The sequence below is a fragment of the Pygoscelis adeliae genome, unplaced genomic scaffold (genome assembly GCF_000699105.1).
Source record: "Pygoscelis adeliae isolate BGI_AS28 unplaced genomic scaffold, ASM69910v1 Scaffold130, whole genome shotgun sequence".
In the NCBI taxonomy this organism is placed as follows: domain Eukaryota; kingdom Metazoa; phylum Chordata; class Aves; order Sphenisciformes; family Spheniscidae; genus Pygoscelis; species Pygoscelis adeliae.
This window is the reverse complement of record NW_008824031.1, coordinates 191,540-204,180: the sequence shown is the minus strand read 5'-3', so window position 1 is coordinate 204,180 and position 12,641 is coordinate 191,540. Positions and strand designations below refer to the sequence as shown.

Here is a 12,641-nt window from a genome sequence, read left to right as displayed (position 1 = left end):
TTTTTAATCTAGCTATTATTTTCACAGTCTTTCTGGCACTTTTACCTTCACAACCTTTATATTGATAAAAAGTGTTGCTATCACTTTCTGTCCATCCCAGGTACCTACCTACACACAAAAAGAATCACTGTAAGGATTTAGAGAATTCCAACAGAGAAGAATTTAAAAAAAATGCAATTGATCTTACCTACTTATTTCACACACAAGAAGAATACATCTCAACATGGTTCTGGTTACAAGTCACAATTTCTTTTGCCATTAGTGTTTTGCTACATGATTTACATTTAATAGATTTAGAAAAGCTTTTTCTAGGGAAACATTGTTACTTTTGCTTTTAATTTTTATCTTCTAATACCTGAATTTTCAGTGACTAGATTAATATTTATACTTTTAAAAAGTCATATGAATATTTTAGTATTTAATAACTCTGAGACTGGGCCTGTTTCATATACACCCTATTTGTTATAATTTTGCATGAACTGATCTTTGAAGGGAGTTAACTGCTTTTCTTCCCTGATCGGAGAAATACAATTGGAAAGACAGAACTAAGTTGCTGGCCATCCATTTCTTCCCATGCGCTTAGGAGAGGTTTCAGGCATTTGCAAAGTTACTTGAATTAGGCTTTGCCTAAAACATCCTTATATAGCAGTAATGGAAAGGATTAAAATAAAAAAGTTAGCATAATACTAGGAATTACTCAAACATAAAACAGAATCTGTACCTTATTCCAAGTAATTGCCACTGAAAAAAATCAAACAGTATGACCATAACTTTAGATTGCTTTTTAACAGTCTTTATGTTAGGACAATTCCTGGAATTGCATATTCACAGGTGAGAGAGTATGGTCACATACTTGGGACTAGACCGTTTAATGGCACAAATAACAATAGGGTTAAGTATGTGGGGGGCAGAGTCCTTCCTTCAGGTGATATATTCACACTCAAAAAAGAAAGTGTTATACAATCCAAACTTTCAGTTCCACCTTCTATGTAATCATTAAAATGTACAATATATCATGTGCCAAAACTCTAATATTTGAAAAGTCAAGCACAGACTAAACTTACGGAAAACATAATAAACCATGAGGAGATTTCAAAATTTCTGCTAATTCTGTCTAAAATAGTAGAGAACGATCTGCAAGTATTACACAAGAAGTGAGAATTGAAGAGGAAGTTGGAAGAGAAAGAAGTGACTCCACATCAATAAGATTTGACCAGTGGAAGAGAATACAGTATGAAAAACAACATAAAGACAAAAGGAAATAACGTGATTCCATCTGTTACCTGTCATGTGTCCTCATAAAATCCCAGAACTTCTTAGTGCCATTCTGGGGGGAAAAAAAAAATAAATCCATCAGTAAAGTTAATTCCAAGTGAAAACTGACTATAATGAAATTTAACAAAATTTTAACAGGCATTTCTTTGCAAACTTGGTATAGTTGGTTTTATTTATGAGACCATTATTCTGGATTTTGACAGTAAGTGTTATAGACGCTGAGAATTGCCTTAGGACAGTTCAAAATCTTAGATCCATAATATTATGCTGACAGCTAACTTAAGACTGTGGTAGTCTTTGGGCCCAATTTTGGCCACAGTATCAATTTCAGATTCCCAATCTAATCATTCAGGTGCTAGGAAGCTATAAGCAGCTAAGTTTTAACCAGTAAAATAACCCATAGATCTAAGTTCTTCCATGTCCAGAAATGGTATTATCTTAGGAGGACAGCTCAGCGCTTATCTCCTAACCAAACTCATTTGGCATCCAGGAACAAGACATCCTTCCCTCTAACCCCTTACAAGGCCCAACAGCTGTTACTCTGCGCTGCTTGTGGTGGTGAGGATACTGTCAAACAGTAGGCGTGAAGTCACAGCACTCACCCAAGAACTGGGAGACTTAAAATGGATTCTATTCTCAAGTTGGGCCAATTTCTGTCCTCTGCTATCTTAAAAAAATGACACCCACCACAGCACAGCTGAAACCAATCCCTGAAAACAAGCATTCTTCCACAGTTACAATGAACACGTACACACTTGCTTACATTTATATTCTACCTTCTATAATCACCTGTATCAATTCATACACACCAGTTAACAGAGACACGTATATAATTCTTCACCCTGCTTATTAGAAGTGTGACGGTATTTTTCAGCTGAAATACAAGTCAAGAGATTTCACTCCTAGGTCAGTTTTAAGTATATATAAGGAAACACTCTGCAACCAGAAGAAATTCTTTTGGTTGATACCTTTCTCTTATTAGCAAGGCAAAAACCAGACCTGCTGAAAACCTACATACCTAAAATATGCTTAATGTGAAAAGCAGCACAAGCTCTCTATTATAAAGTATGGTTAAATGGATGATCAAACCCTGAGCAACTGGTTAATGATTTAAAGCAGGTAAATGTAAGCAATGAAAGAAGAATCAAGTTCAGTTGGTGGGTAAAGGTGCCAACCAATATAGACAGGCGCTTCAGCTCTATTACAGATGTCATGGCTACCAAGTACACAACAGCTGGTGGGGATTAGATAACAAGCACTCTGGTTCAGAGATTAAGCTCCTGAGCTTTATGAGTTTACCAAGCTTTTTGGAAGAGTGACTGTTTGCTTGCTAGCTGGGTTTTCCTTCATTCCCACAACTCTAATTATAAACAGTTGTTCACCTCAAGAGAAACTCTAGTCTACTCTTCCATTGGTGTCTGCACATACCTTCTATTAGCATTGACAGGAATCAAACGCGTGCATTAGAAGAGAAGCCCTGTCATTGTTTAAATGCAATATAATGTTGAAAGAGAAATAAAGACAGCAAATTCTCAGTGTGAACTGAAATATTAAAGCCATTGTTTATCAAGCTGAGTGTATATCCAATCTGTTCCACCTGGTGAGAGGTAGAGGAACAACTTTGAAAGGACTATGACACAACACATAGTTGTAACACTTGAACTTAATAGCATAGGCTATGTTGTGTGGTAAGATAATTTAAGGTATTAAATGTGTTAGGTCCACTCAATCCTTTTGTAGGTTTATTTCTACCTGTGAGACATGTATATGTGGGATTTTCTCTTGTTTGCAGATTGCTGTGCAATTTTCTATTTGACATGAGTGAGTTGGGAAACTGTGGACCAAGGATAATGTCTTCTGCATGTACTTTCAAATTGATACTTCAGTTTCAACCTTCCCCTGCCCCAAATGGCAAGATGTGCTACCATCATCCATTCTCCCTTTGTAGTGTCCACTTGGGAGAAATGCAGGTGTCCAGCTGATGGAGAAGACAAAAAAAGCCTGAATCAAGGCACTCCTTGCATTAATTTAGGCTATTAGTCCTGTGATACCACTTCCTAATGTATGATCCCAGCAACAATCTTCCTGGCTCTTTCCTCCATTTTGCAAATTATAGAACCTGATTGCTTTGGAGCACTTAGGAAAGGGTTTCAAATAGCTGAGGAAAATTACACCCTAGAGAATGATCCTCATCCAGATGGGATCCATCAGATTTGAATGACCTCTTCTCAAGGATGAGCCCCATTAGCATTAACAGGATCTACCTCACAGACGTGCACATAATTCTTAACAGAAAGTAGAAGAAGGAACTTAGTACCTAAAAAGAAATTAATCAGAAAATAAAATCTAAATTTTCTAAGTGGCTGGACAGTACATAAAGCACTTTCTCTAGAACATGATTTGATTAGTTTAAGAGCCAAATACAAAACCAGCTACAGGCTAAATTAATTTGAGTCTGTCCATTCAAGATGTTAGTTATCATCATACACTCTGACTGGACAATGTTTGTTAAGCTATTTTCTGCCTATATTTGAATAAAAAATTATTTCATATGATCAACCTGCACCTGTCCAAATAAATAAATCAATAAACAAATGAAACATTCCAACATCTCATTGTTTACAGTGGCAGAAACTCAAATGAGCCCCATTCATGCCTTATTGTCCAAGTCAAATGTAATTTGAACCCAACCGTATGGAGTTGAGTTTCTATTGTACCCAATGCGTGGTTCTTTCCTAACAGACTAGTATGAAGGTTGCTAATTATTAATAGCATGTAAACAGTTACCAATGGTTCTTATGCTGCTTTACATACTTTACAGAACATTAATTCTAACCAGTTTCTGACCAAGTATATCAAGCTGTATGTAATATCTCTATCTTATCTTTAAGACAAAAATATTAATTGCTGAAACTGATCAAGATTCATGCTTTTAAAAGCCAAGTAGCCATGATTACTTGTTAAACTGTTCCATTCCGTATATCCTGGTCTTTAACAATGCTCTCCTATCACCACAGTTACAGATAGTTGGAAAGAATCAAAGGTATCAATGGTCAACATCACTCCCAAAAAAGAGAAGTATCTTTGTGAAATACAAAAGCTCTCTCAAACCCTTAATGCTCTTCATTTTAATAAACATATATATTTGAATTATTTTAAAATAGTCCATTCTCCAATGTCTAAAAAGGAACAATCAAAGTATCTCTCAATGAAGTGAGAGAAGTAAGTATAATTGCATGCTGGGAGATCTAAACACTGACATCAGGAAGGAGAAAGGAGTATATTACTACACTTGAGAAAGATTTAAAAAATTATTCTTCAAATAGGAAACGTGTCCTGTGAAGTTTTATAAAGACAAATATGTCAAAAATATTTTATATTAGCTTTTATCTGTTCAGAAGAGCAGTTCTGATGCTGCAACAACCTTGTATAACACATATTTGATTTGGTAAATCTTTAATCACAAAGTAATCACGCTCTAGTTCTACGCTCAGTGATCAGGTTCTGTGATGTTGCAATGCTGAACTAGTGCATATAGTATGTGTAAATTAATAAAGCTGTATTCCAGGAGAGGCAGCATGTGAGACAACTTCGTTTCATATTACACAGAAGACAGATTACTTACATAAGCACAAATTGCGTAAGAAAGCCCTATCAGGTCAGATGAGATGTCCATCTTGCCTGGCTCTAACAGCGAAAGGAAAATTTAAGAACAGAGGAAGCATACAGCAATGCTTCCCCAGAATACTCTTCCAAGCCTTTGACAAAAGGCAGCTGAAGGGTGTCAAAAGACAATCCCTCAAAAAGGCATCCAAATTAAACAGTCCTCCCCTCACCCTGAAAAGCAAGCACTAATAGCCATTTCTGTACTATTTGAATGTGCAATAGTGTGTCACAAGTCCTGCTCATCTTGTCTATAAGACTGACTTGATAATGGCATTGACAACTTAGAATTACAACAGTATGCTACTAGCTTGACAGTCTGCACAAGGAGAACTCAATCCCTTTTGGTTCAAGTGATTCCAGGACAACCACGCACTGCAAAGAGCTCTCTGCTAGACAAGTGTTGACAGTGGATGCAAGTTCAGCAGATGTGACTCCTACCAGTGGAGAGCTGTTTATGATGCCACCCATACTTGAGATGTCCTCCTTCCATCCTTGAAATCATTCTCCTAAGGCTCCTCCTGCACCTGCTCATTGCCATAATTACAGGCAGGAGCCTGTTCACACCGTCTGTTACGGATAAGTTGGACTTGTACTGAAGTTGTATTGAAGCCTATAATCAAAATACCATTCTTTTTCCCACCTACACTCTCTCTATCTCTGGCTAAAATGCCTTAAGAATCACTGCACCAGGGATATCTCTGTCTTCTGCTTTCCTCCACTACCTTAGGCTATATATGCCTGAACAACATGGTCAAATTGCTGTCAGGATACCTACGCAAAGGATAACTTTTGCTTACTAGATCAACCCGCCTAAGACTTAGCCCAGGCTAACCAATAAAGAAAATAAAAAGGACATGTTCTGCTAATGCTGTAGGAAGAAACATTCACTGGCACTGATGTTATGGCGATATGGGGTGTGCTCCACATGTGACAGACCCTGGACATGCTCTGAAACAAGTCACCTGGGAGTTTCCCTCTACACTTAATTTGGGGCAGCTTGAATGCCTTCCCCTATCTTGTCCCTGAGGGCAGCACCCATACAAGGTCTGCCACCTGAGAAGCTCTTGAATCAGCTCATAGGTCAGGTAAATGTGTCTCCACACGTACCAGTACTCAGCTCAGTGTTACACTGATACCCCCAACCCAAACAAACCAAACCCCCCTCAGTTTGGCTGTGGTCTCTACTGTTGTGTACAGCCCTGCTGGGACTCACAACAATTTCTCTGTAGATGCAGCTTTTTCAAATGGAGGGAATAAGTACTTAAACACAAGTTTAGAGAGACAGATGTAGGCCTTTCCTCAAGGACCATCTCCAAGGACCCTCCCAAAGAATGGGACCTGTTTATAAATAATGGAAGTGAGTTAGATTTGTGGTGCCCCAGTTACAAATAAGACGACCTGCACCATTCCAATGCTACTGAGTTTCAAGATGAGGAAGAGAAAAGGATAGTGGTACAGCAGGCTGTGCCATGAGGCTAAAGGTATTCTACGTACAGTGCCACACTAAGGGCTGACATGGCAGAAGTCTGTAAAATCATGAACGACATGGAGATGGTGAATGTGAAACAATTATTCACTATTTCTCATAATACAGAAGCACTATGCCATAGCTGGCTACCTGAGGAGAAAGGCTAAGGCTTATCTGGGCACTGAACTGTCTCCTTTCAATGAACCAGTGCTAAAGTCCAGCAGCTGCACAGAGAAGGTTGCCTTGCTTGTTTTATGTATAAAACAATTAACTGATAGCTTCTGAAACACCTACTGTATTACATGTATGTTTTAAACACGCGTAATTAAAGGTTTATACTTCTTAGATTTTATTAGAAGTTTTATTCTGCAGAGTAAACCGAAAACATGTTAGTGTAACAGGTGCAAGAACACTCACAAAACCTCTTTAAATGCTTCCTTTAACTCTATGTAATAGTTGTTTCACAACATCACACAAGGGTGCCTAAAATAACTCCTCAACACTCAGGTTTACAGTAACAGATTTCCTGTAGTTACTCTGTTGGGAGTTCAGACCATTCAACAAATCAAAATTTATGTTGGATTTGCACTGATTTAAATGACTTCTTGTAATGACCTCTGGACAGACAACACGTGACTGAAGCAGAAACAATCTTTACCCAAAATCTACGGAAAGCTTCTCCTATGTTATGTGCCTTATTTAAGTATTTAGTAATTTAAAAAGCGACTGAATTAAAGGCACTGCCCTATGTCATCTCCCATGTTTAATCACAGAAAACTTCTGCTTGGACAGACAAAGCCAAAGTTGCCAAGAACTGTAAAGTCACACCAAAACCACCTTAGTAAAAAGGGTTCATACCTTGTATTATGGATTTTTGAGGAGACTGCTAACAGGCCACGCAAGCAGATCACTTAAAATGTTGGAGACCTACATCCAAAATAAGCAAACTAACTTCACATATGCCACTAAAAGAGAAAAAAAAAATCTCGGTGACAAAGATTAGCTTCTTGCTGTTTACATTACAGGAGAGACAACACGACGTTTGGCGACCCATTGTGATAGGCACTAAACATATGTAGTGGGAACAGTTCCTGTTCAATGATCTTACAATTCAGTTAGAGCCCAGGCAAAAGTTGGTGTAAACAAACAGAGGCAGTTAAGGGAAAACGACAAATACATTATGGTATAGATAAGCCACATGCCCAAGTTATGAGGGTTAAAATGACAAACAACAGTCATGATCCCCTAGCCTCTACCAGTTGGACTGGGTTTAAAGCAGTCATCCAAGAAGTAAATGTTCCATGTTTGCAAAAAAACCCAACTTGAGAAGTTGAAGCAATTATAACATAAAAACAACTCTGTCCTCACTGCTCCATTTACTCTGTTTCCACGCTCATAAGATACAAAAGTAATTAATGTCCTTAATGCAAAGGGATTATGACCATCCTTCATCCAATAAAATAACAACACTATAGGTAAAGAAAAACAAGTAAGAGAATTAATTGGCAAATAGCAGTCTTAAACCAGAGTCAGCAAAACCAAGCAAGTGTGCGGTCCCTGTTTAACGATTTACATGTAACAAAGCAATAAAACTTCCTAGAGGAATAACCAGATTTTGCTTTTTTCTGTTCTCAAAAAATTTTTTAAGGTATGAGGGTATTTTTTTTCTTTAAAAACCTGTGTAAAGCTTGTTTTTCTATTGCACTCATTTTCACATTCAACCAATCTTCTAAAAATTTATCCACACAGTTTAATATCAATGTGCGCAGCAATGCCTCTATCTGGAAGTTCACTACGCATTCTCTTGTTGAGGTGTCTACTTGTTGCCCAGAACCGCATGGCAAGAGAATACCAAACTTGTCACTTTATTAGATGGGTTTTTGTCAGGTTAATCCAGATGAGCAGCCTGGGGAATCAGGTAACTGACTCATGAAGACAGACAAAAATCTGCAGCAACACAGCCAGCTCCTGCAGCCTCCTGCCACCTTTATTTCCTTAAGTGGTCTTAGCTTAATGCTTTTCAGTCATATTCACCTTTTTATGACCAATAAAAGCTGCCAAGAGGTAAATTCGCAATAAAAGCAACTCAGTAATTCATTACTTTTTGATTTATAAAATATATGCTCCTACAATGGGAAAATATGCCCTGAAGGTGTGTATTAGCTGCTGCTTCTCCTTGAGTCACAGTTCTTGGGCTAAACAGAGTGAACTTCCCCTATGGTAAACCCAGCAAGATAGGAGATACTGGATGATAAAAGTTAAGCCTTCGTCCCTCTGTAAATGAACCTTTCCCTTCCTTTCTCCACCCACTACAGAAGAAGTGCTCCTATCAGTTGACATTTCCTTGTTACATTTCTTTTTTCAGCTTAATGGAATCTGATGTCACATCTGTAGCACTTTTCAGTGGAAACATATGAGGATTTATAATCTAATATAAACCATTTCTTGCCAGCTGAATTATTAATGCTATAACTCTTTGTTATATATAATAAATACATAATGTTTCCAGTGTCCACAATGATGTGCCCACAGAAGCTGTACCTCCAGGCAAACTCACGACTGAATAGTTTTTGCTTTTCACTTTCCTATCATACAATTAGTGACCAAATTACCTTGCACTGTCTTGAGTATTCTTCATAGTATTTTCAACACTGTGCCACATGCAAAAATTATGTAAATAAATAAAAAAATAAACCACCAGCTTTGACCCCCAAAAATCCATAGATTGGGATTTTTTTAAAGAAATAAAGCATTAGTAGTCGACATGATACTGTGAAACCTGTATGAAGAACAGAAATCAAGCAGAGAGAGACAGCTAAAGCAAGTTTGGACTTGTGAAGTTTTCCAGATAAGGATAAAATAAAATACCTGTTCCATACGGTTTAGAAGTTTCATTGCTTCCTGTTGAATATTTTTAATTGGATTAATAAGTTAGTGGGGTGGTTTTTTGTTTATAGAAGCTAAAGGGCTGCCACGCTGTATCTAAAAATCTTCTTCATCCACAAAAAAACAGTGCAAAGGAACAGGCAAAAATGCAAGGACAATTAATATTCAACTTTTTCATCTAAAAGAAAAACCCTGTCCTGAACAGACTATTTTGCATATGAAATCTGTTTGAAATAATGACTTATCACAGGTTTTTTGTCTACTTTAAAGGTTTGATTTGTGACAAGCAGGGAGAAAGCTGTCTTCTTTTTATATAATTACAGATTTCATAGAAAGCATTACATATCTTTCAAAATGAAAGGAAGCACTTTCAGGTGGTGTAAAACCATGCAACTCAGTTAAAAAAAAATAAAATCAATAAAATCATTCTAATTTGCATTAGGTGAGTGCCTGGCACTCTTTTTTCCTTTTGAATATACACATCAGTATTAGGGAACTGTCTTATGCTTGGCTATCATATTACACAACTACTAATTTAAATGCAAAGTGTTGCTATTACACTCACTCAGTCCTAGGGTGCAGCCCCCTAACAGTGTAAGTCAATCGAAACCCAGGCTGCCCCTTTTTCTACCCCAGCTGCACATTTCTGCTCTACCCCTACCCCATCATTGCATTTGTGTGACCACGCAGCGACCTTGTTCTGGGAACTGATCTGATTAAAAAAAAAAGTGCTCTACTATAAAACCTGATGAAAAAATTGACTTTTAGTAGTTAACATGAATGTAATGCCATTATATACATACCAAGTTTTCACCAATGACTATTAAACAGAACAGCCTTGTTCTATGTATTCCAAGGGGATTGAGATGTATCTGATAAGGAGCGTTCTAGAGAAAGACACATGCATACAAAAAAGCCTAAATTACAATTTCAGTCCACACCCGCTAATCCACTCCATCAGACTGCACACACTGGAGTAAACTAAGCCTCATCTTCAAAAGCAATTTGCAGAATTACTTGCTGATGTTGAAGAGCTACTTCAAAAGAGTTTAAGTGTTATGGAATTTTACTGTTTTTTAAACAAGCCACTGTTTAAGCTCAAGAGGAAGGGGGGGGGGGGGGGAGTGTTTGTTTTTTAAACAAAGCTTGTAAGATTTCATTACTAAACTATCCAGAATGTTTATTTTAAAAGCATCATGATTACAAATAATGGCATTTTGCAGTTTTTAACTTACCCGTATTCAAATGTTTCAGTTAGAAATGACTGTTTTTACTGCCTTTGTGGAATCTGCATCCAAAAATACACAAACTGATGACTTTTCAACAACATTAAAAATGAACGTTCTATCTACAGCACAAACATTACCGCTGCTAACTGGCTTTAATTGACAATATTAACAATTTCATAAGTAAGACTAAGCTAAGTTCATGGGGGACAAATCATCCCATACACTAAAGAACAACGCGGCAGCTCCAGCTGACACAGCAGTTCTGGGCAGGGCAGGGCAAAGCTGCTGTGGTCTCTCCACCACACTCGTTTTATGTATAAGGATCTTGAACAAGAGACAGAGGTGCTCAGCTCTATGCTACAGCAAACTCTTTGAGGCATGGACTTGACCTCTTCTCTGAAATTAGCTGGAAGACATAAAGGTACTTCTTGAAGAAATCATAATGTATAGCAGTGGAGACCACACCAGGGATACCTCAAGAGACATTAAACCTAAGGTCACAGACTGTAATTTTTACAACCCATATCAATTTTCTCTTCAAAGTGAGGGTTATTCTGGTAGGAGTTTGTAATGAAACTGCAAACAGATGGCTATGGCAATACAGTTTACTGTTCAAAGGTGCAATTTTTTCACACTTTAGGAGGTAAAATAAACAATGGAGAACGCATTAATTTATTCAACTGTTAATGCAATACTGGGCCAAGCCACTTTGTTCATTTTATGTACATCAACTGCCAGAACAATTACAACTAAGATACTTGATGTGTAAGTAAACTTTCTCGTATAATCCTCTGGAAGTTTACTTTTCAGGTCACAGTTTGTTTTTTGTGTGTACTTTTCAACAATGGAGTTGTTGCAGTTTAGCTTGGCATTCAGCTATCAGTACGATCACTTACCTTTGAATGAAATTTATAAAACATGAGAATTAAGCATACCTAAGTACACTAAATTAAGTCAAATCTCCTTTCTCTCCTTGTTTTTCTGTTTTTAATATACATATTATTAAGAACAATTGCATATACATATCAAACATGCTTTATTCCAAGGCAAATACATAGTAGCATACTGAAATCTATACTACAAAGAATAAGGATATGGTGCTTGCATTAAGAAACACGATATGCACAAAGGTCAAATTTATGACTTTTCTCACATCATTTTACTGCCAGGTCAGCATATAATTTAAGGTTATAAGTTGAGATACAGATGGGGCTTTCCTAGTACTGAGTTAACTCCAATTCTATTGAAAGGAACCAATTGCTAATAAGTAGAGTTTTCAGACTCTGGTGTTATTGTATATAAATGATAAAATTTAAAGCAAGTATTCAACTGCTCTGTGTTTTACTTAAATTCCTGTCATATTATTAAATTTTGCTGCATGTATTTTCCCATTTTCACTAAACTGTGTTTTCCCTTTGAAGTCTGTGACACACTTTCTTATTTTGCAGGGATAAAAGGAACATACATTTTCCATATTTACAAAATTACTAACACTACTTTTTCCACAAAGTTATAGTAAAACTTGAAATCTGAAACTTTGACTGGACATAGTTAAGGAATATATTTCTAGTACTGAAAGATGATTTAACAGATAATAGTATCACTTGCAAACTGTGTATTCAGCTGACGTGACAGCAAAATACTTTCCTGTAAGTACTGTACTTTCAAACAGATGTATTACACATCTCACACAGCCACTTATATCCATACTTGCTGAAAACATGCACAGCAAAGGCCACTTTTGTAATCTTTTCCCTATATTTTTCTGTTATTGTTAAAGAAAAAATCTCACACAATTTATTTGCAAAATTACTATCAAAAGGACAAAAACTCAGGAAATTTAAACCACCAAGATCTCTTTTGCCATACTTTCTGCTTCATCTGACCTAAAGCAGCACTTCCTTCAAAATAGTATCACCCTCCCCTTTCCCTGCTGTCTGCATGGTCTCCTGCATGCAAACAGCACAAACATTTCTGCAACCACACACTGAGCCACGCTAAAGATGTCACCTGGTTAAACCAACTCAGCACAGAAAAGCTTCTCCATTGCCAGTCATGTTGCCCCTGCATAAAGGTATGTGCCACAGAAAAGAGGGGACAACTGTACCTGTAATTTC

General features: G+C 37.1%; 1 protein-coding gene across 1 annotated transcript in view; it reads right to left on the bottom strand.

The window, feature by feature from the left end:
* Positions 1-7,294, bottom strand: part of NUDT14 (nudix (nucleoside diphosphate linked moiety X)-type motif 14) — a 39,277-nt gene extending 31,983 nt beyond the window's left edge. The window contains exons 1-3 of the mRNA XM_009327505.1: positions 7,268-7,294; positions 4,901-4,962; positions 1,284-1,327 (exon numbers count right to left, since the gene is read on the bottom strand). Coding sequence (XP_009325780.1) covers positions 1,284-1,327; positions 4,901-4,951 — 95 coding nt within the window. The 5' untranslated portion in view covers positions 4,952-4,962; positions 7,268-7,294. The remainder of the gene's footprint in view (positions 1-1,283; positions 1,328-4,900; positions 4,963-7,267) is intronic.
* Between the last annotated feature and the right edge of the window lie 5,347 nt (positions 7,295-12,641).